We start from the raw sequence: 26933 nt of genomic DNA on the forward strand, positions 1-26933 counted from the left end.
CTCCCGAAACATGCCGACAAGAAGACAGGACTTTAGAGGGCCCAAAAGCACAAATTAAGTATTTTTTGGGCCCGGAACGGGCCGTTCCAGAATCGGAACGGCCGTTCCAAGGTCCAGAACGGGCCGTTCTAAGATCCAGAACGGGCCGTTCTAAGGCTCCAAAAAGGCCAAAAACCCTAATTTGGAACGGGCCGTTCCGAAATTGGAACGGGCCGTTCCTGCATCTGGAACGGGGCGTTCCAAGGCTGTTCCGGTCAAAAAAATTGGGTGTTATTCTCAATACTGGAACGGGCCGTTCTGATTTCAGAACGGGCCGTTCCAGTATACGAATTTTTCACACAACGGCCATGTCCAGAACGGCCGTTCCGATTTTGGAACGGGCCGTTCTGGACCCCTTCCCGAAGTCTATAAATAGACGTCTGGGGCACAGTTTTCTGGCCGAAAAATTTCGTCCGGTACTCTTCAGAGCTCGAAATTTTTTTCTCTCTCTCTTCCCCCTCTCTTTTGTATTTCTTAAGATCTGTGAGACACCTCTGTAGTGTGAAAGGTAGCCAAAAAGCACCTTCTTGATCATCCTATTCAAAGATTCAACTCATTTGGTATCGTTTCTTCTCTTAATTTTTCTTTTATTTATTTATTATTATTATTATTATTTTATTTTTGTTTGTTTATTTATTTTTGTTTATGGTTTGTACATAGTGAATACGATTTGTTCCCTTTAAGATTATTATTTTTAAAAAAATATATATTTAATATACGACCAATAATTATGTTAATTGAATAACATTTTTATCTTTAACATTATTAGGTCCTGGGGTTTAATGACTAGTCATTTGCTAGCTTAAACTCTCATATATGAAATTTCTTTCTAAAGAGTAAAGATCTGTTGCAACCAATAACGTTAATTAAATAGCATTTCTATTTTTATCGTTATTGGAGGGATTTATTGATTAGCCATTTGCTAACTTGGATCCTTGTGCAAAATCTATTTCTTTAAATAAAAATATAAACATAATTTTTCTTATGTACATTTATTTTTATGGTTAATGATATTAATTGAGTAGAATTTCTACCCTTTAATATCATGTAAATCATAAAAGTTAATATAATACTTATTCATTGTCCTACACTTTAAACATATTTTAGTATCAACAAATAAAAGTCAATAACATGGATTGAATAGCAATTCTATCTTTCATGTTATTGGAAGGGTTTATTGATTAGCCATTTGCTAACCCAAATCCCTATAATTTCCTAATAAAAAAAAAATAAAAAAAAGGGGGCATCTTAGATTAAAGAAAATATATGTCACATACGTTTTTGAGGAATAAATTAAATATTTATAAATTCATATAATTTTGCGCAATTAATTAAAGGTACTGTTTTTACAGGCGTTGTAGGGTGCTAATACCTTCCCTACACGTAATCGACTCCCGAACCCAACTTTAATTTTAAAGATTATCTTTTAAAGGGTTTTCCAATGTTTTTCCCTTAAAATAAAATATTGGTGGCGGCTCCATTGAAAAATAAAAATGTTAGCGTCATCCCGTCGTGATCCCGGTTACGACAGGAGGCATTCCATGCGCAAACTCCAAAGTTGTTATCCTAAAGGACCATATACCAGCCTTGAAAGTTGAAACTGTACATACCAACCTTGAAATTGTACCCTTGCAGTAGTGAATCACCTCAAGATTAATACAATACAGCGTGCCCACAACATCAATGAACTTGGGAGACAGACATGTGGACTCATAGATGGAGACAACGATGCCAAAATCCGTGAGCTTGACTTGGTCATTGGAGTCAACGATGTTGCCAACTTTTATGTCTATGTGGAGATGGTCTTGAGCGTGGAGGTAAGAGAGGGTGTTGAAGGTGTCTTTGAGAACCACCACAATGCATGGTTCGGTTAGGCTGTTGGGAGAGGAGTGAGAGATGATGGATCAATGACATGTGACCATAAATGACATCATCATCCTTCACTAGATAGGCAACTATATATCATTTTTCTATGATATAATTTTTTTTTATTGTTCATCGTTCCATTATGATGGAGTAAGTGGTGAGAAGAGGGAGATAGAGGAAGGTGTATCTAGTGGGGAGAAAAAAACCTAGAATGCAAGGTGACGGATGAGAGACAAAATCGATGAGAAAGGACACATGAGAAAGAAAATACAAGATAGCAGAAGAGAGTAAAGAATTAATAGAGGAGATAAATAAAAAATAGTGCAGGAAGTTTATCAGAATACTGTACATACCGCTGATAAATCTAATGGCTTTAGATATCGTATCATGGTAGATCACCTACAAAAGTGATTTACCGTAACACTTGTCCTAAAATAAATGGTTAATGTAACACTATTTTTCAGATTGCATCATAGAAAAGTTATTTTTGAAAAGTATAGGTAGAAATAAAATGTAGGTTCATGATTTAGACAAGGCTAATAAAATTATTGTCTCAAGTTTATTGGACAAGTTTTTAATTTTTTTTATATCTTTTTAAAGAAAATTAATTTAAATTTAAATTAAGTGATATATCTTGTTATAGACTTGTGATAGATGTTGCAAGTTTAAACGTGTCACGATGAGATGATGAGATGATACGAAAAAATAAGATAAAAATATTTCAAAATGTTTTAAAAATGAGAATAGAACCCTTTATCCTTACTTCCAATAATACTTAATCATTAAACTGATAAGTATTTTTTTACATATAAATAAAAGTTATAATATGTATATACCTTTAATGGTAACCATAATTGCACATATATTTAATGGAATCAAATTCATAAATTAACTGTTATATATTAGCAATAAACTAGCTAAAAGTGTACTTACAAGTAATCAAGCTTCTAGACCTAACGGTCATAAGATTTGTCCTAATAAACGTGATTGACATAATATTCACAACATTAATTCTTGCAGTAATAAAATATTGTTTGATAAATGAAAGTCATACATGGTAATATAAATTAATCTTGAATTCTTAATTTTAAAATAATCTCCACCATATATATCCATGGAAAAAAACTGTTGTGTACCTCTCATCTTTGCAAGCTTTAACCCATAGTAAAACTAATAATTCGGCATGAAGACTTCTTGTAACACCACACTATCCATAATAGCCAAGAAGCCAATGGCCAAGATAGTCACGGATGATTCTACCAAAACTGGATAAACCTGGATTACCAAGATAGTCACTGAACCAGTCATTATTAAGAAAATTACCATCAGTCTTCCAGGGACTAGCTTGGCTTTCACAAAATCACGAATTAAGTGTAGAATGTCTTCATCCGCAACACCACACCTGTTTACAAAGAGAAATAGTAGACAAATATCTATAGACACAAAACATTAGCTGTTCCAACTAGAGCCAAAGAAAAAAGGTTATATTTTCTGGTAATTTTAAGGACCAAGGTCCTCCATGGGTATCAACAGCGTACACCAGCATTCAACCACCAGTAAGCGGATTTTGAAGAATAAGCCCCCTTTGAAGTTTGAAGCGCATACTCTCATCTTCAACACTTTCATTAACAAAGATACTACGAATTTGGATCTTAATTAATTTCCTTATAGACAGAAGTTGCTACGAAGTTTAAATTTCAAGAACAATTCGTATAGACATCACGCACCAATGAGTTAGCAAAAATAAATACTAACAAAACTAATTAACTATTATTTTTTTTAAGAGAAAAAGGTTATAATGTGAGTGTAAAACAATAAATTGACTGATTAAAAAAACAATAAATTTTGATTAATTAATAGTGTCAAACTTTTTACTAACTATGTATAATCATTAAACATTTTTCTTAAATACATGCTATATTAATAGAATATTATAAATAATATTTTTCATTATATGTTTTTAAATTAAATTTTTAGATTAATTTGAAATTAATTATGTTGCAAAATACTAATCGAATGAATTATTGTTTGAGGCGTTGAAGTTTCCTAATTATTAAATTATTATTAAATTTAATTAACAAAATTTTATACGAAAGATTAAAAGAATAAAATAAAAATTAATTAAATATTACAGTAAAACTTAAATAAAAATATTACATAAGACTTGAACAAATTTAGACACAGTCATGTAAATATGACAAATAATGCCATAAAAAATAAACGAATGAGAAAGAGATTTTTTTTTTCCTACTTGCATTACTCATTTTATTTTACATTTTCCTTTCTTTTTCTTTTCACCTCTTTCTTTTTTGTATAAGTTTTCTCATATTTTTTGTATAGTTTTCTGTTTCCCCCCGCTGGAGTGATGTCAATGGGAACAGGGAAAAAAACAGCCTGCATAAAAAATTATTCGGTTGTTAAAAAAAAGAAGCACGTAGAAAAAAGAATCAATCATCTTATTCACGAAGAAAAGATGTATAAAGCATTTACTTTTAATGAATCACTATCATCTTACATTTATTTTGAATGTACAAACAGAACCTAAGGCAAAAGTGGGAAGACCGCAACGCTAATTGAACCGACCTGAATGTAAAGTCAGTGTAACTGCGGAAATGTGTCTCGACTCTATAAAACAGTAGACGTTGTGTCCTTCCAACCATCAGATTCCCTGATCATAAGACGGGATAAGAAGCCAAATCCAAATGATTTCTTTTGGGGCTCACCCGATTGTATAAAACCAACTAGCTTCGCAACAAGTGCTGCACTCTCCCTTGCGTGGTTCAAGTCTTCTGTTTTCGTCCATAAACGCCATGCCAACTGTACACTTCTGTGCTTAGACTTCAAATCAACACCCCACTTTGTGTAAAGTTCCTCTCTTTCCTTCCTCGAGAACTTCTTATGCACTTGTTTACTTAGCATTTTCCTCTCACGATTCAGTGACATCAGGCTGTTCAGTCAAAAGGAGAAAACAAAAATATGACATGTAAATTTCAGCTCCAAATGTGAAAACTCCAGAGTTGCATAATATATAACAAAAACATGACACATGCAGTGGATGCCTATCATGTTTGCAAATGTAAATGTGAATTGCATGTTGAAACTCTACTCATGAAACAGACGAAGATTTTACCTTGAATTAGGAGTGACATCCGTACCACGTGCTGTAATGTTTGTTACGCTAAAAAAAGTGTCCCTAAGGAAGGACAAACGTCTGAGCTCTACATCAAAGTACACAGAATCCGAAAGTTCACCTTTGATGAGAAGAAAAAAATAGGACCTATGTACCAATGGAACATTACATGCATCCCAAAGTTCGATTGTATCTCTCTGCTGCCTCTCAAGATTATAAGGCGTCAAAACCCCCTCATTTCCATGGAAACCAACATCTTTTACTCTGTTCACACGTTTATTGAATCCAGATGTCCTTGCCCGTACCTGATAAATAAGTAATATTAAATGAGGAGTAGCGCAAGAAAGACATACAGCATTAGAGTATGCGTTAGTATGTGCTTACCATAATATCGTCCATGTCCTTGTTCAATGGCTTTTGCTTAGCCCTTTCGTTCATTCTTACAACAAAGTTGAGGACGCTGGAAGTATCCTCCGCATCAGAATCGTAAAAGGATTCTACGTCTTCAACTGAAATATCCCTCTTGTGAATTGGAGAATATTTTTTGGAATACTCGCTTTTTATAGCTTGTAACTTCGATTCAGATGGCATGTCCTCAAAGCAAACCGAACTATTAGAGTTTTCCCTTTCGACCAAAGCTGGTAATGAGACCGATACCCTTTTCAGCACATCGAAATGAGGTGAGGCAGGTTCCAGAGGTGACTCGTTCTGCTCCAAATTACTGATCTGAGGACGTTTTGAAGTTTCCTGATCCACCTTATCTGATTGAGGAGATATGGCATTCAAAATATGTGGTTCGGATTCAGGGGACCCATTGGATTTCTTTGAGAAGTCCACCATAAAGTCGTTGGTATTTTGAGAGCTCTCAGTTTTTCGCTGCAGACCATGTTCGTTGACAACTTGAACAGGCGTATTTCCTCCAGAAACAGGAGTTGGGGGCGTATTAGCGTCGGTTTTGTGCTCCGTTTCCACTTCTTTTATTTCAATACAGGGCAATTTCTTGCAGTTATTTTCAGATTCTGCTTTGCTGGCCATCGCCTCCCAACCATGGCATGGATCAGGCCCAGCAAACGTGGGAGAAGTGCCATCCAAAAGAAAGTAGTCTTCAGAATTCTCAGTAGCTGTTGTTCTTTCAAGATTTTCTGATGCGCTGTCTGTCCTACTAAGAAGATTATTAACACCACCTGACGATTCTGAAGGTCGATCATTCCCACCAGACTCGAGCAAATTTTCAACACGAGATTGAAAGAGATTACGCTGCTGAGTCAATTCTTTGATCTCTTTCTCCATCTGCACGTTTCCGAAGAAAAAAGGACAAAATGAATACTGATTATGAAAATAAAATGCTCTATCAAATTTGTCTCCTTTCTATATTTCCTTTTTCTAAATATGTTGTCTCAAATGTGATTGTTGAATCAATGTCTTTTAGATATGACCGAGGGGTTGATAATTTTAAGCTCAGCGAATCTACCGAGTAAATTAGTAAAAAGGAAAATAATATAATAAAATGCAAATGATTTTATTACACTTTTGAAGCAAAATCAACCTTATTTGGAGATGTAACTGCACTCATAGTTTATACATAGCTGAATGAATTTGTGTACCTTGATCGGTTCAGGCTGATTATTTTTTCACTCCTAGCAAAGCTGGTGAATGATCTTTTAACCCAGTTCAGCAATGAGTATATATTTTTTAAGGTGAACCAAAAATGTAAAAAATATTGTTCAACAACTTACCATAACTCTCGACGCTAATATTATTGAGAATATACTTAAACCCCCCCTCCCCATAAAAAACAACAAATTAAAACAAAAGCCAATTTGTTGAATATCTACCCTCACCTGTTCAATCCGAAGTTCTCTCTCCTTAAGTAACATGGTATTTGGGGTGAAGCTCCTCAACTCATTCTCCATTCTAGCCAATTCCTTTTGCAGTTGCCTTATCATAACCTTGTCTGTCATCACTAGATTGACCCGAGCATTAGTAGTCACCTGTTTGGCGCAACTAGCAAAAAGCAGAGTATTTCTTGATTGCTCAACCTGGCTCCGTGCAGGACTAATGGTACAAATGATCGCTGTTCTGGCATTACCACCTAAAGAGTTCTGCAGAATGCGAGTAAGCTTAGAGTCTCTGTAAGGTACGTGTTCATTTCTTCCCTTGCTGCATTCAATAATTGTGGTTTAGAATTTTGAGTTTTATAGTATAGATGTAATTGGTAAGTAACGAAGCGAAGAAGTAAATAGAAGGAACTACAAAATAACAGAAGTAAGAGAACTTTCAATGATAAGAGTGTGGGCGAGGAATATCCAAAAAGTAAAAAATGAATCAAAACAAATAATTTGAGAAGCAGCTGCAGGAAAAGGCATGCATTCTCCGGTGCTAAATTAAAGAAGTCTTGTTCTCTTGACGAATCAGTCAAAAGACCCACTAGATGGACCATGCTTGGATTTGATTTCCCAAAAATGTCTGGTGTGCCAAACCTGATGTGCACAAGGGGGTTTCCAAACACTCAACAATTATAAGATATTGGCTATTTTGGATTAAAGTATTCGTGATTTTATTTTTGAATATTATCCAAAAGATTTCTAATCAATAAAGACAACTGTATATATAAATTTATATTCATCTTCTTGTTTGAATTATGTAAGACTTTGTTTACATCTGAATAATTCTTTTCTCAAACAAAGAACTATGATTTATCCTCTTTAATGCAGAAATTAATCCACGAATATTATTTAATAGTGGCCTATAGAGGGTTAGGAGACGTGTCCTGTCATCATGAGTTAACATGTTGAAACGACAGTGCAAGTACTTAAAATATGATTGAGCTTTATTAGTCACCATCGAATAATACTTGTGGATTCACTTTCGCTGCAAAGGAAAGTAAATCATGATCCTTTATTTGAAAGGAAGATTGTTAGGATACAAGTAAAATTTCAATCGTTCAAACAAAAAGATAGACGTGAATTTATATACACACAGTTATCTCCATTGGTAGAAAACTTTTTAAGTGATATAAAAAGAAATTGTAAGAACATTATCCTAAAATAAATAATATCTTATCATTATAAAAATATGTGAGTGTGAAACCCCTAATGTCAAACGAAAACAATATCAATCACTCATAAATTTTACAAGATATTTCAAGTGATGTGCTTCATTCAGTTTAGCTACTCCCCTCTTAAACCAATAAACATTAATCCTCCGATGCTTTGATTAAGCTAATCCTTTCATGGACTTGAACCTAGTAATGTCCCAACAAATAACTAGATTGAGATCATGTTAGACTTTGATATTTCAACAAAACATACAAATTTAGATATCTATATATTTAAATCATAAAATTTGAAAAATAAATACATGAGACACTTTGACTGTTATAAAAAAAACTAATTATTTATTCGAAATTATGAATGTGAGATATTTTAATTCTTCCATTTATTTCAATTAAACATTTTCTACATTTACTATAAGTTATTAATGATTTTGTCAAAAATTATGTAAAACTATTTACTTTTTTAGAGATTTGTTTTAATAAGATATAATTTGTTTTTACCATGTTAGGTCTTATAAAAATAGTATTATATTAAGTCATAACTCCATATTTAAGACAATCCATATTTAAGACAAGACCAAAAGGTTAAGGATTACTGATTCTGAACCACTTGAATTAATCATAAGTTAAAAAAGGAGGAGGGAAACAACTTAACAATTAAGGGTGCTATTTGAAAAAAAAACATCTTAAATAAGATATTATTTCGTATTATATAAAAATTTATATTATAAGTGCTTAAAAATTAATAAATTTTTTGTATTTGGATATAGATGTTAATAAACATTCATAAAATTTTAAAGTGTTTGGATATATTGTTACATAAATAATTATAAGATACTTTTCTACTTTAAAAATTTAAAAATTAAGATCAAAAACAAAAGCTAAGTAAATAATTAATACATTAACATTATATTATATATTATATATATCACAAAAATATATTAAAGAAATCTAACAATTGAATAAAGTTTCTTAGTGTTATAAACCACTTATTACTAAGTTCAATTCCTAACGATTAAAAAAAATCACAAAAATATTAAAATAAAATCACTATTTCAATCACTGCACAGTATTCTAGAAGACATACAAAAATTACTAGTAATACAGAAAAATATAAAATATTCAATTAAATTATATTTATTCATGAAAAGGATAAAATATTAAAATACAAATACACAACTGGCAGTAAATAATCATAATTGTTCCGTGTAACACTTAATATTTATATTAATTTAGGTAAGAAATGAAAAAAAAATGTTTAATTTGGGGGAAACAAGAAGGAAAAAAGAAAAGCATAAGCAACTAGGATAGGAATAAGGGTCTTTTCATAAATTCCAATATATTTTTATTCTTGTAAGTTACATTGAAAAATTTATGAAATGAAGAAAGAGTTTTAGACAAACAAGAGGTGTCTATTACCTTGATAAAGATAGAAAACAAAGAGTTAAACGATGGATATGATTGATGATACGTGTAACAAAAAATGAGAGATAAATATAAATTAAGAGTATTTATAAAGTGTTTCATTTATTTGTGTGTTTAAAAATCATTACCCTTATAAAAATAAACTAAAAGTAAGTGAGTCTTTTTTTTTTTTAATACTCCATGATTAAAAAGCACCCATGAGATACCATTAAAAGATAAAAAATAAAAAATAAATGAATGAGTAAGCATTTACGAAGTTATTTAATAAACTACAAATGGAAATAGGGAAGAGAATTTATTTTTCAACGGATATCCCTTAAGTGATTTTGATTTTTATGACGATCCAAAATACATTTACGAAAATAAAAACATCTTAACATTAATCATAAGATATTTTTATAACCCACTAATAATATAAGTTCAAATAAATTATTTATAAATTTTTGCAAACAAACCTAAATTCTTCCGTGTTTGTAATTTTGGTGAACTAAGAACTATTTTATGATGTCTTTCACACTTTTGGAACTAAATTAGGCCGAGTGATTTTTTCAGACTGAATTCAAATTAAGGAATGTTTAAAAAAGTCATTTTTAAAAATAAAGTATATTAATATAAATATATTAACGTGTGTGAAAAGTATTAATTTACGTTAAGACATTTTTCTGTTATTTGTTATCAAAATATAGTAGGCACTGGACGACTGAGAAAAACCCGAAGTATGACCTTAAATTCCTAACCCTAACCCAAAAATTCATTAAAGTTTAATTTCTAGAACCCAAATTCGTTTCAATTGGTCTTGAATAAATTAGGATTCCCATCTTAGAAGATTGCAACAAACATGGGTATTATCAAGCGGATGCGTGAGGTTTCTCCTTGACCCAAATTTACGTGTGCTCCATGTTTGGTACAAGAAGAAACCAGTGAGTTGTAATATCCTAGCTAAGAAACATAGTGTTCTGCAATAAAGATAATATCAGCAACATGAACGAATTCTGGCACTTCAAATTTCCTCATCTACTCAAACTACTACACCAACCCCATAAGCAGAACATTTAAGCAGCAGTTTCAATAAACTATATCAATATTCTGTCATTGCAGCGCGAGCAAACTTGAAAGAGAATAAGAAGCATGTAGATAAAAAATTTAACTTAGTAGGGGGGAATAGGAGATTCTACCTTAGTTTCCGAATTACAGTTCCAAGGCTCAGTAAACTGCGATTTATGTGGCTACCTTCTCTGAATCTTGCGCCTGCTGACAATGCTTGAGAAGCACGCTCGCTTCCTGCTAGATCAACAAAATTCTGTAGAAAGAAACCAACTCTTGTTTTATTTTCATCCACCAGTCAATTAACACACAGACACTCCTGTGTAGGATAAAAAGTGTTGAAGATCATATACCACACTGGCAACGAGAGCTCCAGATCCTGTGGTGTCTACATAATCCCTAGGATTACTTTCAACTGTCTGCAGGAATCATCATTTTGGGAAAATTTAGGAATAAAATGAGAAAAATTATCTCAATTAGCATGTAATTTAGTGATAAAATAAATACCAATCGAAGAATTTGGTGAGATCTGGAGCTAGTTTCATTCATGGCTGTCTCTTCCGTTGTCCTTTCAGCTGCAAGATACACGTAGACATGGCTTGAAATAGAGCACCCAAAAGCAAATTAGCAGTAAAATTAATCAGACCCAATACCTGCACATATCGAAAGGAGGTGCTGCAACTGTCTCCTCTCTGTCAGTGTCTCCTCTGTGAGTTTCTCAACAACTGTCCCTTTCTGTTTGAGGTGCATTCATTCTCAACCATTCAAAAAAACTAAGCCAGAAACTTTTTTAAAGAACAGGGGAATTATGTTACTAAATTCACCTCTGGATCATCTAGAAGTCTTAGTGAAGTAGCACCTGAATTAAGAAGGTCTCTGACAGCTTCATTATATATCTCCATGGCAGAGAACTTGACAACAAATTCTCTGTCTTTATGCTGAAACGTAACGAGAAATGTCAACCATTTTGGCCACAGTAAAAGAACGTCATCATCCATTCATTTCATGGCAAGGTGAAACCAGGATTTGCATTGTTTTATTATACCTTCTCCATGTATTCATATATATCCCTTACTGCATATTCAGTAATCCCAGTCATGGTGTGTGTCTTTCCACTGCTTGTTTGCCCGTACGCGAAAATGCTAGCTGAGATTATATTTCACCAATGAGAAAGCCTTCAAAAATCTCTTGTTACAAGAAACAAGTTATAATGTATTTTACACATAACATGTTGCTTATAAAAAGAACAGGAGGTAATAACAATAATAAAAAGCACCAGCCAACATAACAATGATATACACATTACATGATCAGTAATTATGAAACAAGAAAAAGAAGATTACTCACAGTTGACACCCCTAACCACTGAAAGGGCAACTTCCTTAATCCCTTGTTCATACACCTGTTTTGTATTGTACTTTTCCCCAAACACCTTACCTGTTTCCAATAAACCGTTTAAAAAATAGGAATTGTGATCACAAAATGCCTGGAAAACTGTGACATAAATTAAAAAAATCCATAACATACAACGATTCACATTAAAGAGAAAAGAAATAAGCCTCGTGATATTGGTATAGACATGAAGTAGCATATACGTTGATGTTTGTTTATTACCAAAGGTGTAGGTATCCATTGACAGAGGTCGCGGTTCTCCATGGCCGTTGTTCTTGAACCTGATGGTGTTGCCAGAAATGCATTCCCAATCGGACACATCGTGCCTCGCTTTTTCTCTCTCGTTTAAAGGCCTTACTCTGATCGAAACGAAGATTCTCTCTTCCTGAGCGGCGTTTCCGTGTTCCTGTGCCATGGACGCTGTATCTCTCGCCTTCACCATCCGCGTGAAACGCACTCAGAACACCGAAACGACACTCAAATTATTCGCCTCACACGCGCACGTTTCCGATTGTCGCAACAACAGGTCCCGTTTTTGTCCCACACAATATTATTATTCATGTTTCATTCAAAATAATATAACTCGGCAAACGCAGCGTCTCAGCCCCTGCAAAAAAGTGAAGAATAGAAATGTGTACGTAGTGGTGCGTGAATAAATGTAAATGATGAAATTGTGATAGAAAATTGGATGATACCGTTCTCTGTGCCTCTGTCGCCGGTGGTTAACCGGAGAAAGAGACAGCGGAGTGGAGAATGAGATGCAGCGAGATAGGTTGGGTTATGCGGTATGAGATGGAAAACCGTTGTTGCTCCTTTCCTTGCTTCTGGATTCCGCACCCTCCGCCCAAACATAAAACCGTTTTCCCCGCTAATTTTTTTTCCATTTCTTACCATTATGTTTGAACCGGTGGTAAATAGTAAAATCAAAAATAATATGGTGATTGGTGATTGGTGATAGTCAAAGTCATTTCAGTATTTAATGGCAAATATTTAAAATTTACACGTAAAATTGTTTCGTCACTAACTCTTGGATGTTTTTTTTTTACTTCATTAAGCCACCAAATAGCAGCTTATAGCCACTTTTTCCACCCTATCATGTTAAATTCTCAAATGAACTACTTTATTAATTAGAGTTTTGAATAGCTCACAATATTATAATTTTCGAAAAAATAAGCAATAAATTACTTTATTCTTACTGATGCAACTTAAAAAAAATGATATTGACATTATGAATATATATATATATATATATATATATATATATATATATATATTTTATATAGATAAGGCTATTATAAAGTGAGGGATTTATTTTAAAATATAAAGTATATGTTTATAACTAATAATTAAGATAAAAGTGGAGATTGTCATTAAAGATTATGTATAAGTCTAATGATAATCAAAGTTAATTATACTCTTAATTGTTAATTTTCTAATAATTAATTATTAATAAAAATAAAGTACGTTCCTCCTAATTAAACTACCGAGCCAAATCTTTCATTTATATATTTCTCATTAAATTTATTCATTATCAATATGGAATTGTAATTGCATCTCAAACACTTAAATTTTAAAAAAGTTATTCTATTTCAGCAAAATCAAACTTCATATAATAAAGTGAAGCTGTTGTGTCATCTTTAAATTCTAAATTTTAAATATGGTTATTTCATAAATCCTAAAGACGTGACACTTATAATTCTCTCTAAAATTATAAGTTACTATTTTATTACACGAGTCTAAAAACTAAATGAAAGTGACATAATTGAAATGAATGCACTTGAGTTCTATGCATTTCACTGTCATTAGTTATCATTTATATACGTTTTGCATAATGGAGATGCTCAAGTAGTCAGGTCCATCTAAAAGCCTTTTGAGGTAACTTGACCTTGATCAAAGACATCTCAAATGGTTGGACCCAATTAATACCACTTTACGTGAAACATCTATACATCGTAATTGATGATGATCCAATCACCCATGAAAGTGGTTAATGTGCCTTCAAATGTGTCACTTGCATAATCTTTTCATTATTTGTCACATCATGTACTTGAGAAGTGATAGGATCAATAGATTTAAGGCTAAATACTCATAAGTATTTAGAGGGATCGATCTTCCCATTTCACATTGAAATAAGGTAATATATTAATGATTCCACTTATACTTTTCTATCATCCCATGTTATTAATACCTAATTCGAATTCTTAGTTAGATAACCTTTTCTTCATTCTAATAACATTATGTTTAGTGTTAATCTTTGCAAGTCTTTTCACTTTTATCCACCACACTTAGTAGTACATAAAATAATTTTCTAAAGAAGTTAAAAATTCGAATTTGAGTCTCATATTTAAATATATTAAAATAAATTGTTTAACTTAAGTTAATGTGTCAATGTTAAGGAGTGAGAAACAATTTTGTTGAATCTCAATTTTTATATGGTTTGCATTTTTATTGGTCTGTCAAACTGAATTAGATTGACCTATTTTTATTATATATGTTGTTTTTAATTTTAATATATTATAAAATAAAAGATGTAATAAAATATCGACCATACAAGTTTGATACATTTTGTTTCAAAGACATCTAAATAGAAAGTTGAAACTAAATCAATTTTGACATCTCTTGATATAATATATTCTTACCTCCATTAATAGTAAAAAAAACAAAAAATAATTAATTTTGATGAAATGAACAATTATTTCGAAAAGGTGAAAATAATTAGAAGATAATTTATAAAAATAAAAAAGTATTAAAAATATATACGAAAAGAATATATCACTTATATATATATGGTTATAAATTAACTCGAACCAAATATTTCCACTTACCATATCTACCCTATTATTATATTTATTCAAATTTTGTACATGCCTAGTTAGTTAAAGAAAAAAAAACATGGTAAATTTTATGCCAATTTGGGGGTAAATGCTTTCCAATTTTATGTACATGCAACCAACATGATATGTCATTCATTCGGTGTGAGCAAAAGAAAAATAAAAAATCCACTCAAACTCTAATTAATCGCGTCCAATTGTATTTTATAAGTTAATAATATTATTTGGTACGAAAATATTATACCAAATTGTCAGAAAATATCTCCTACAAACATTTTTCATTTCTTATTTGTTTTTTCTATGTGTAAATCATTTTACAAAAATATATTTACGAGCCCTTTAATATATTTCCTTATAAAAAAATTTAATATAACATAAAGATAAAATTCTTAATTTTTTTTTTTTACAAATAACATCTCTAACGATACAAAACCATTACCAACACATAAATTTTATATAAATGATCACGCACAAAATTAGTAAGAAAAAAATGAAAATAAGTAGAAAAAAAGTATAAAAATGTGTCGGACAAATTAGGAAAAATAAAATTCAAACGAGTCACAACTAACAAGAAAACAATGCAAATGGGTGAGAAAACAAATATTCATATGAATTAATGAGAATAAATGATAAAAAAAAAATGAGCATAAAGATGGGTGAAAAAAATAATGCAAGCAGGCAAAAATAATAATGGAGGAAATATTTTGAATGACCAGAAAAATACCAGCAAAAAAAAATACAAATAAGTAAGAAAAAATTGGACAAAAAAAAGTTGTTAAATGATCCCTCGATTATAATATGTATAGAATTTTACGAAAAAATAGGATGGAAATTAAAAATTAGAGGAAAATCTTATATTATAAGGTAGATAGAAAATAATACCATACTAATACAGGAGTTTCTAAGAGTGACGCAAAAAGATACTTTTGTCTCTTAAATCACTCAAATAGTGCAAGATAACCAAGATCATGACCTAAACAATGAAGTTATATAAGATAGCAGTGGTTGTGACTATGGCAATATATGCAATATTTACATCCTCAACACCGGTGCAGCATGTTATTGATGGTGCGATAAAGGATAACATGAACTTAGGTGATGGATTTCATCATGCATTCGATTATGGTATTTGGAACCCTTCTCCTGGTCAATGGGGAGGAGGTAGGGTCGCTCCCATTCCTCATCAAAAAATGAAGAAAGAGAATTCATCATGATTATCAGTTGTATTATGCTTTTTAAATTTCTTATGTTATGATAAAGGATAATAGTTTTTTTTTATTATTTATTTTTTATGTGCAAGCTCAAGTCCTGAAAGTTAAAAAAAAATAAAAAATAGTGCGTAATTTGATTCAAATTATTCAAAGCTGAAGAGAGTGAAATCATTCATAATAGTATTACATATTTTGTTTGGAATCAGTCAAATATTTAATTAGATATTCCAATATGGTGGTAATAACGCGTGCACGCACACAAGAAGAAACTGTATAATAATTATAATTATAAAAAGAAACAGTGGATCTAGCCGAATGGATGCCACTTCCAAAATGATGTTCTAATACTAAGAAATTAAAATTCTAGACGATCACGAACAGAATGAAATAAAATAAGTTTACTAATTAAAATGAAATATGAATAAAAGGTTTATAAATAATCATCATTAAATAAAGAAGCTTAATCACAGATGAATTATTAATTTTTAGTGAATTTAAAAATTTTGTTTATATTTTTAGCATAATCATAAACTTGAAGACGAGGCTGTTCACGTGGTGATCGCGTGCTCTAGTTACCGCGAGCAACATGGTTTCCCGCTAGCGCGAGAGGAAGTAGCTTTTACCATTCATTCATTCGTGATTCGTGAAAAGCGGGAGGGAATTTGAGGCTTTAAAAGTTGAAGGCAATTGTGAATTTTATATCCACGTTGTGATCCCAGCTAAAAGAAACAGAACAAAAAAGTGCACTTTCTTTTTCAGTTCCCATATATTTTTGCATTTCAGTTAATTTCTTAGTTGCTTTTGGTTTTAACTTCCAAATCAGGCCATGGAAGAAAGCTCCTCATACTTGTCGAGTAATCATAGAAAAGCAGCAGCTTCTCTGTTCGCTCTCGCATTTCATCACTCTCAAATTCATCAAACTCTCGACTCTAAATCTCCTATTTTCGAGAATTATTATGATTTCCTTTGCCCCGTTTTTAGGTATTGCTGTAAGCTCTTGTTTCTGTGTTGTGATTTAGAGTCTCCACAATGATTATATATATCTTAAAGTCGTACCTTATATCATTTTAGATGCTATATCACATTATAAGTATTTCACATCATTTTTACCCGATAGTTAAATTTTAAGCAACTTATAAGATATATACTCTTTAATTGAACATTTTTTTTTTTAATTGTAAGCAGCTTTATCTTAAGCAACTCAATATGCCACTTAGATTCTCTCCAATGGAATTTTTTTTTTTAAGACACAACTACTGTGGATGCTATTAGAAATAAGAGTTTAATTGTCATGTCATTTTATACTTTGAATCAATCAGAAAATAATTTATTATAAAACTCAACAAAAACTTATTATGTACATATCTGATATGTTATTGAATGATGTAGTTAAAGACTAAAATTGTATTCTAATTAAATTCTAATAATAATGACAGGTTCCTTGGAGTGGACGAAGAAGCCTGGCATAGCCTAAAGGAATCTGCCGGTTCCTTCTCCCAAATCAGGGATCACCTTGGATATGTATGTTGTTCATCCCTTCATTTTCATTTTATATATTGTAGATAAAAATATAATGTTGAAAGGATGCTTGCTTCATTCCAGTTGTTGAAATCACTGTCAGAGGAAAGTAATGCAACTCCTTCAGAAGCATTGAATAAAGAAGCTGCGTTGACCAAAGCTGTTGATGCCTCAGCCATGGGCATGAACAATGCTGCTGCAGATTCTGAAAGCGGGGTCCATGGGCAGAAAACTAAAGCCCAAGATGATTCATCTGAAGTTGTGGAGAGCTCAGCTTTGCTGCCTTTAGAGAAAGCACCTTCCACTGAGCTAGTAATTGTGACATTTGAACAACCTTTGGAGGAGGCGACCCTTATCAGTTACCAGAGGAAAGTTACAGTTCTTTACACACTTGTTGCGGCTTGTGTAGCAGATCATGTTGAGACCGACAAAAAGGACTGCCAGTTAAGGCAGGGTTATGATGCTCGTCACCGTTTGGCTCTGCGATTGCTTGCTGTATGGCTTGGTATAAAATGGAATGAAATGGTTTGTGTACTTGGAACACCTTCATTGCATGCTTTTCAAACACCATATGGTATTAACTGTCACGTTTGCGGTGTGTGGATCTTATATGTTACGTTTGTGATGTGTGAATCTTCATATGAAAAAGTTTTTTCTGCTTAATGATGTGGTGCAGATAGCTGTATGTCTTCATGGTTTGTTGTTTTTAACGAAGTGGTTTTTGGGCAGCTCTCTATTACTACAAGTTTACCTTCAATGTGATATTTTACAGGAAGCAATGGAGGGTATGGTTGCCTATACTTTAATGAATTCAATGAGTAAAGAAGGTGACAAGGAAGGAGAAACTGTAGGTTCGGAAAACAACTGGGATAAATGGAAGCGTGGAAGTATCATAGGGGCAGCTGCTGTAACTGGAGGAACCGTAATGGCTATAACTGGTGGTATGTATGATGTATCTGCTACTACAAGTCTAACTTACAAGTAGCCTTATCTAACCAAAGGGTGAGATAATATCAATATATTAAGTATTGAAATTCTTTGACAGGCTTGGCTGCCCCAGCAATTGCTCACGGATTAGGTGCTTTAGCTCCTGCATTGGGCGCTGTTGCTCCTGCCGTTGGTGGTGGATTTGCTGCTGCTGCAACTGCTACAGGATCTGTTGTTGGATCTGCAGCTGTTGCTGCATCATTTGGAGGTGTGGAAGAATTAATTTGGTTTACATACATTGTGAAAGCCTTCACCAACACTAGAAATATACATATAAACTATATATAATTGTGGCGAGAGGGACTTTGGACAGTTTTTCAATGTATAGGTTAATGCTAAGTGACTTCCTTCTTTTGTATCTCAGCTGCTGGAGCTGGCCTTACTGGGAGTAAGATGGCTAATAGAATTGGAAATCTTGAGGAATTTCAGTTGAAAGAGATTGGAGGCGCTAGTCAAGGCGTAAGTTCTGAAATTTCATTGTGTTATACTGATTACTTCGGAAATTTAGAGTATCAGGGGTTTGGGTGGAGCAACGACACTTGGTAGGTTCAGTAGCCACTTTGTGCATGACTTGATGATGAACCCAACAGGATCTTGTTAAACTTAACCGTGAAGTACACTAATATTATTGTTGAAATTTGAAGCAAAATCTCCCTTTTCAATTTTCAGCACCTATCAGTTACGATTTGCATTTCTGGGCTTGCATTCGAGGAGAAAGATTTCGTAAAACCTTGGGAGGGTCTCAATGATAACATAGAGAGGTATTGAAAATTATCCCCTTCAACTAGAATTTTGTTATTGTACAGAATAAAACTATAAATGTTCTTTTCTGTGGTCAAAATGCAGTTTTATCTTTGCAATTCTCTTTTGGGCATTGACTTTCTTGAGATACACCTTTAATACATGTTTTTATTGGCTAGGTTGAGCAGAAGTCAAATTACTCTATAATTTCTTACATGCTGTTTGATAATTTAGTCGATTTGTTTTTCCATTTCTTTCTAATTTTCAGAAAACCACATAAGCTAATATGTAGGATTATGTAAATGCTCCCAAGTCTTAAAGCTTGTGGTGTTCCTCTATGGCGAATAACTTAATTTTCTCTAATAAATTATTAATTTTGCTAAATGTTATATTTGGCGGATTCAAACTTAGTCTGCTTGAAAGTTATATTCTTAGTATTTCTATTATTTTATACTAACGACCTGTGTGATTAGGTACGTGCTTCAATATGAGTCTAAACATTTGATCGCCCTTAGCACTGCCATCCAGGACTGGCTTACTTCAAGTAGCTTCTTTGAACCCCCTATTTATGTCTGAATAATGATCAAATATGTATGGCACATTCAAACTGAAAGTATTTGATGGTTTACAATTGCAGAAATTGTAACTGAGTTGATGAAAGAAGGTGCCATGATGACAGTACTAAGCTCACTTGTCGCATCACTAGCATGGCCAGCAACTTTGGTTACTACATTTGATCTTATTGACAACAAATGGGCAATTGCAGTTGACAGGTAAGTGCTTTTCTTGGTTGTAGTATCCTTGTAAAATACTATGACGGCTATTTGATGCAAAAAAACACTATGAGACCAAAATTTCTTTTAAACACAGATGATAGGTTGCTCTGGTTTTCTAGTTATCAGCTAGCAGTACTATTATTACGCACTTAATAAATAAGGCAGTATCCGCTGTTCTACTCTCATCCATTTCATCTCCTTTGATTTATCCAACATAGTCATTAATTAGCTTAAACTAAATAAAAAGTATAACTTTAGCGAAGATTCCATATTTACACATTAGTACAAATGAATTCCGCATTCAGATTTCTTGACTTGGATGTTTTTACTCGTGGACATCAATGTTTTAGTTGCCGTTATGTTGATAAATATGTTTTGGCCATGGAAAGGGTAAATAATTTTTTAGTGTGGTTTCTGTTGAATATTTGTTTCTGTAGGGAACAGAAAGATCGTACTTACTAGTTACTACTTGGTATCCATCTTTTTTACATTATACTACATTTAGCCTGACTTTCTTCTTGTTGGAGCAGATCAGACAAGGCTGGTAAGGTGCTTGCTGAGGTGTTGCTGAAAGGCTTGCAAGGATGCAGGTGACACCATCTAATGTTATTACAAAAGGACAATAATGTTGCCTCACTGTATAATCCAATATGTTTTATAGCTTTCTATTTATGGTCCAGGCCTGTGATACTAGTAGGTTTTTCATTGGGAGCCCGTGTTATTTTCAAGTGTCTCCAATTTTTGGCTGACTCTAATGGAGGTAATATGGAATCATGACCTCTTAGTTTTCATGTGAATTTGAAATTTATATTGTTTGCTTTATAAATTCTTCATACTGTTCTATGTTATGTAGCTGGAATAGTTGAAAGGGTTGTTTTTCTTGGAGCACCCATCCCAATTAAAGGCGAAAATTGGGAGGCAGCTAGAAAGGTACGCAACTTCTCTACAATCTTTTGTTTCCCTAAATCTCCATCCATTAACTTTTTTCTCAACTACTTAATGATCCTGCCACCATGCAGATGGTGGCCGGAAGGTTTGTGAACGTTTACTCTACGAATGATTGGACGTTAGGTATAACTTTCCGTGCCAGGTATGTGCTATCTATATGATCTATGTCAAGTCACAGTTACACTAATAAAAGGTTGAATGTTTAACTAATTATTGAGTCCCTGCGAATTTATCATAACAATTCTTATATAATCTAAGAGAGACAGGAAGAGAAGAAAGGAATCTGATAGATAAAATTAGCAATGTGTTTGAGAGATAAAGAGAAAAAAATAAATTATAAAAAATAGTTGAGAATGTCCTCTATGTGTAATTATTGAGAAAAATCTAAGTCTTACATCGATTAGAGATTAGACAATTATTTAGTATATAAGTGGAAAACAATCTTCACTTTACAAGCCGATTTTGTAGGATTGAGGTAGGCTCAAATTCACAATTTCAAGATGATATCAAAGCCGTCTAGATTCACTTTAATGGATTATCCACCATTAATATATGCACCGTGAACATGAGGAGGTGTATTGAGAAAAAAAAAATTCAAGTCCCGTCTATCTTAAATCATTAAAAAGCTAGGACTATCTAAGGTAGTCTCATAGAACATAACATTCAGTGGTTACTAAGGTGGTCGCATAGAATTTATCTACTAACATCCTAACCCTAGTCTGCTGTTGTAATTTCACCATTGAATCTTTAGGTGTGGATAATTTTGTATCGATCATTATTAAAATTGATAAAATTCGATCTTGATTCCTTTGCATTATAATTATTATTGCTATTTATAAAATGGAAAATTTGAATGAAAACCACCTCACACTTGTTTGTTACGTCTAAATTGTGAAATAATTGAAAGTATGACTGATTCTCACTCTACAACCGTTATCTGAGAGCATGAAACTGGAAAGTCATGATTTTCCATCCATTTTTCACTTGCCACAAAGCATACTCTAAGAGACCATAAGCTCATAAATTTATTTTCAAATAATTTTGTATGCACAGTTTACTTTCTAAAGGATTAGCTGGAATCCAACCTGTTGAAATTCCTGGGGTTGAGAATGTAAGCTCTTTTCCATCCTATATGCCCAATTCAACTGTTTACTTATCAACGATTTATTGCTTGAATTGAAGGTGCCATCCTTTTTTTATTGCTTTGCAGGTTGATGTGACAAAACTTATAGATGGTCACTCTTCCTACCTGTGGAAGACACAGAAAATACTGGATCAGCTTGAATTGGACAATTGTTCTGCTGTTCTCACAACTGAACTAAAAGACCCAAAGGAAGGGAAGAGTAACCCAAAGTAAGAGAAGAGTATCGCGAAGGCCTGAACATGAACTAGCTTTATTTATTTTTCTATTCATTCTTCCTCCCTGAACCCCCCACCTTTGTGAGAGATTAATATCAAAGGGGCAAATTGGAGCGTGGAACCATCAATTATATGGTTCACCAATGAACTTCAATATTTGTGTTTTATATATTTAAATGGTTCATCGGTATTTAGACACCGTTGGATCAGATCTAAATAAATGAATGGACTAGATTGTCTGGCCATGTCTTTTATGTATTTTTATATTAAAATTAATTTATTAGAGTAAATGTCAATTTTGCCCCTTAGTTCATAGTTCCTCTAGGTCGTGCTTTGTCATTTCATAAAACTAAAATAACTTTAAAATTTAAAAATAAAACCAACTCCTTATATATTAAGGATTAAGTCCTATATTTTGCAAGAGTATTTTTAAAAGTTTTTTTTTTATTTTAGATTTTATAGATTTTTTTAACTTCTTATTTAATTTGATTTTTATTTATTATAATTATTTATAAAAAATTTTAATATTTTTTAAATAAATCAATCTCTATATTAAATATAAATCTTCTTGCGTGAGAGTATTTTTTTTTTTTGAATTTTTCTTTGACGAGAGAACTTATAGAAATTTTTTTTACTTTCTTATCTAATTTAATTTTATTTATCATAATTATTTATAAATTAAATATTAATATTTTTGAAATAAATTATCAATAAATAAAAATAATTTTTTTACAATACAAATTATTTATCATAAATCTAAAATATGATTTATATATTCATAAAATATTTGTGTATACTAATTTTAAATTTAATTTATATATTCAAACATAACATTTATTTTTATATATAATTTATTATAAATTTTAATTATGTATAATAAATATATTTGTGCATTGTAAAGCTAAATACTAGTTATTAATAAACAAAATAATATTATGATACAATATAAATCAATCTCAATATATTAAATGAGGATGACTATCTTGCATAATAACATTTTTAAGGACTATCCTTCTACATGAGTGTTTTTAGGAATTTTTTAATTTTTTATTTAATTCAAATTTTTTATTTATCATATTATTTATTTATGAACTAAAGTTACAATTTTGAATTAATTCTTAAATATTTCATGTTAACAACTATCACGTGTAAAAGCATTTTTAGAGACTATTTTTTGACAATAACATATTCAATAATTCTTTTAACTTCTTATCAAATTAAATTTTTTATTTGTCATATATATTTAGGAATTAAATTTTAATATCTATTTATACAAAGTTTTATATTCAAATAAAATATTTATTATATATAACATTATAAAATTTAGCTAAATATAATAAATAGTTAAATGTGAAACAAACATGCTAAAATGCTTGTAATATAGAATATTGCAACTTTTTTTCGCTGGTGAGCCATTTGCATTACGACTTCACCATAAAAAATAAAGTTGTCAAAGTGGGTCGAAATTCATAAGTTAACTCGGTCCATCGTGAGTTTGAGTCGGGTTGAGGCAAAAAAAATTTGTTCGTTTCAATTATAAGAAAAATTTGAGCTGACTCACCCAAGTCAAGTTGTGACTCAAGGGTTGGCTCACTTAGTATACTTTTTTATTTTATTTTTTGGGTTCCCAAATGTTAATTCATGTGTTTATATATTTATATCATTAACTAAATTTTATACATACTAATTGTGAATTATAATTAGTGTCAATTTGATATTATTTGTCAATAACTTATGTAATAACTTTATTTTTTAAGTTGACTAAGTTAGTTGTGGATGATTTTTTTTTTTTACATTTTATTTATTTTTTTGTTAGATAGTTGTAATTTTTAAATATAAGATCATAATATGTATTTTTTATAAAGTGAATAATTTTTTATATATATATTTTTAAATTAAGTGAATCAATCCATTTAATCTATTAATGTGTGATGGATTGGGCCAGATTTTAATTTTAATCTCACTTAAAGATAAATTAATTGGATCAAATTCGGTCCACTTGTTACCCAACCTATGATGATCCAGGTCAGATCCTAAACCCTATGATGAACCGGATCAATTCCTAAACCCTAACCCGAATTATCCCTATGATATAAAGCGCCATTGTCAAACACCGTAAAAAAAATGGTTTTGGAAGTACCACTGGCTGAGTTTTCGGGTTGAATGCCATAACCCAATTTCCTCACGGGAAGATACCAAAGAAAATAGTCTCAAGAAAAGCTGAACATTATTTTGTTTAACCAATACATCACTTCATGCTCCTAATACGAGGCAACAAAACCAAATTAGATACATAGGTGCTTGAGCCTTGAAGTTTAGTGGTAAAGATTTTTGTGCCTTAACATATTTGAGGCCAAAGATTCCCATATTTCTTATTTAAAGCAAAGTAGCAAGGACCAAATGTTTTTAATGTTATTTTCAAAGCTTAGGTTTACCATCATTTATTTATGACGAATTTTGTATCAATGTTTATCTGTCCGCTCCGTCGATGACAATATTAGTAAGATTATTTATTTGGATAAACCAACAAAAATTCACATTAGGACTGGCGTATATTTCAGGTGCTATGGGCCTATGGTTGATTTTTCTTGGTTAGTTTATGCGTTATGGTTGGTTAGCTTGATATTGGGTTTCACGTGGATGGCTGGAGGTATGTATTTTAAAGTGATTAAATTATCTACATGGTCTGGATGGCATACGCAGCAACCCAACTTTGCCATCAAGCTACTATGTTATGTATTAACCATTCGTTCCTTCTCTGAAATCGTAGGCTTAAAGGCCAAGCAATTAATCGTAACTCATACGACGTATGCGGGTATATATACCAAGTTGATGCGGGTAGTACCAACCAGTGCATTCATGATGCATGATTAGCCTTTAAGGGTCCATCGTCCTTAGGGTTGTAATGTTGTTGATTAGCCGTAGGCAGTTGTTGATGCATGATCGAGTTATGCACGTTTAGGAATAATGACTCTCGTCCCTAGTAGTATCACACACCTACTTTTTATCTACTTTTGGTAGTATATATGTTTTGATTAAAATAAAAATAAAAAAGATAATAAGTGGTTAAAGGTGAAAGATTTGGAAATTGAACCTCGTTGAAGGTTGAAGTAAAAATAAATAAATAAATAATAATGAAAGAAAAAAGTGGTTTAAATGTAATTATAGAGATAAATTAGTCCAAAATTTATATATACCAAAATGAGATATCTTCTTTATTAATCATATAGATGTAATTAAATTGTGAAGTAATATTAATAATTGGTATTTCAACTTCAAATAGTTGACATTGTTAGGATTATTGTGTATTATCCAATTTGATGTTCCTTTGGTAAGTTAAATGGCAAAAGTGTCCTAAAATCGATGTTCTAACCTCAAGTCTACTAATATTGTTACATTCGATATATTATTCATTTCAATATTTGTTAAGATTATCATAATTTTATATTTGAAAAAGTGTCTAAATGAGCTAAGAAAATGAGAGTGTTTATAAAAAAATCCTTTATCTTAAATACAATGTGAGATTTTTTGGAGTTCCAGAACTATTGTTAATTTATTTTATTACTCTTGTAATGTTATTTGTTAATTAATAATACATTTCAATCTTAAATTTGCTAATATTGTTACATCTAAAATATTATCTACTTTAGTATATTTATTAAGACTATCACAATTTTATCTTTTAAAAAAGTGTTCAAATAAGTTTAAAAAAATGAAAATATTTATAAACAATCTTTTATCTCACAAATAATATGAGATTTTAGAAGTATTAGAATTATCATTAATTTTTTTATTACTCTTTTAACATTATTTGTTAATTAATAATACATCATTCCAATCTCAAATGTGTTAACATTATTCCATATGAAATATTATTTATTTTGATATTTGCAAAAAATTGTTATGATTTTGTTCTTGAAAAAATATATAAAACAAGTTAAGAAAATAAATGAATAACCTTTTGTCTCATAAACAATGCGAGTTTTTTAAGAGTACGAGAATAATAATTATTATTTTTTATTACCTTGTAACATAATTTGTTATTAATAATACAGCAACCTATTGAATACAATTCGTTATTATATTTTTTTTCAAAGAAAGAAAGTACAGCCTAAAATATAATATTATGGTGGCACTCTATTATTAGAAACCAAGGGGGGCCCGTGTGCAGTGTTAGTGGGAGAGGTTTGGGGACAACAGGGGTTGCACTTCTTTCTAGGTGCTACAACATACCTGCAAGTGGCTCAAGTGGGGACGAAGTGACTACTAAGCCACCCTCTAGCATCTATCTTATAGATTTCATCATTAGGTGGGGACAGACAATGTTGAGTTGGTGATCGAACATTGTAATAAAATTGTCACGATTACTATATATATAAGTTATGATATATGCATTAAAGGAGAAGGTATGCTTATTAGTTACAAAATTTCGTTTTCTAGAGTGTGTCAAATTAAAGATGGAGACCTTGAGAACAAGTTCTCGGGTCCTCTGTCTAGTACTTGCAATGACAATTGTTGGGTTTAGATGTGACGACCTGAAAAATGTCAATGCTCCTAGTCCTAGTCAAGACAATGCTACTTTTGTAACATTCCCTAGTGAAGTTGTAAATG

General features: G+C 31.7%; 2 protein-coding genes and 1 long non-coding RNA gene across 5 annotated transcripts; 1 reads left to right on the forward strand and 2 right to left on the reverse strand.

Moving 5' to 3' along the window:
• Positions 1–4002: 4002 nt before the first annotated feature.
• LOC109816654 (kinesin-like protein KIN-7C) lies at positions 4003–12803 on the reverse strand. 3 transcript variants are annotated; one of them, XR_002241275.3, is made up of 14 exons: positions 12647–12803; positions 12174–12558; positions 11907–11996; positions 11605–11705; positions 11384–11497; positions 11213–11294; positions 11067–11134; positions 10913–10978; positions 10691–10815; positions 6877–7195; positions 5420–6325; positions 5036–5340; positions 4421–4852; positions 4003–4299 (listed from the first exon to the last, which is right to left on the reverse strand). XR_002241275.3 is itself a non-coding variant. In XM_020381729.3 (14 exons), exons 2-13 carry the CDS (start codon positions 12391–12393, stop codon positions 4531–4533), a joined length of 2718 nt encoding a protein of 905 aa, XP_020237318.1. In that variant the 5' UTR covers positions 12394–12558; positions 12647–12803; the 3' UTR covers positions 4003–4299; positions 4489–4530. The 3 variants fall into 3 exon arrangements, 1 of the variants encoding a protein (XP_020237318.1); XM_020381729.3 differs by having other exon boundaries at positions 4489–4852; XR_003805815.2 differs by lacking the exons at positions 12174–12558; positions 12647–12803 and having other exon boundaries at positions 11419–11497.
• A 3882-nt stretch (positions 12804–16685) lies between these two features.
• LOC109816649 (transmembrane and coiled-coil domain-containing protein STS1) lies at positions 16686–22567 on the forward strand. Its single transcript, XM_029275074.2, has 15 exons — positions 16686–16974; positions 17430–17514; positions 17596–18036; positions 18284–18452; positions 18557–18706; positions 18863–18957; positions 19168–19259; positions 19713–19783; positions 19877–20012; positions 20546–20605; positions 20696–20775; positions 20869–20945; positions 21035–21105; positions 22017–22074; positions 22174–22567. The coding sequence occupies exons 1-15, from the start codon at positions 16820–16822 to the stop codon at positions 22318–22320; spliced, it is 1887 nt and encodes a 628-aa protein (XP_029130907.1). The 5' UTR covers positions 16686–16819; the 3' UTR covers positions 22321–22567.
• On the reverse strand, positions 21812–22450 carry LOC145957574 (uncharacterized). The gene is made up of 2 exons (XR_014433609.1): positions 22312–22450; positions 21812–22212 (listed from the first exon to the last, which is right to left on the reverse strand). It is a non-coding gene; the product is annotated as an uncharacterized LOC145957574 (long non-coding RNA).
• Positions 22568–26933: the final 4366 nt, after the last annotated feature.

This window comes from Cajanus cajan, chromosome 4, assembly GCF_000230855.2.
Source record: "Cajanus cajan strain Asha chromosome 4, NIPB_CcT2T_4, whole genome shotgun sequence".
NCBI classification, from domain to species: Eukaryota; Viridiplantae; Streptophyta; class Magnoliopsida; order Fabales; family Fabaceae; genus Cajanus; species Cajanus cajan.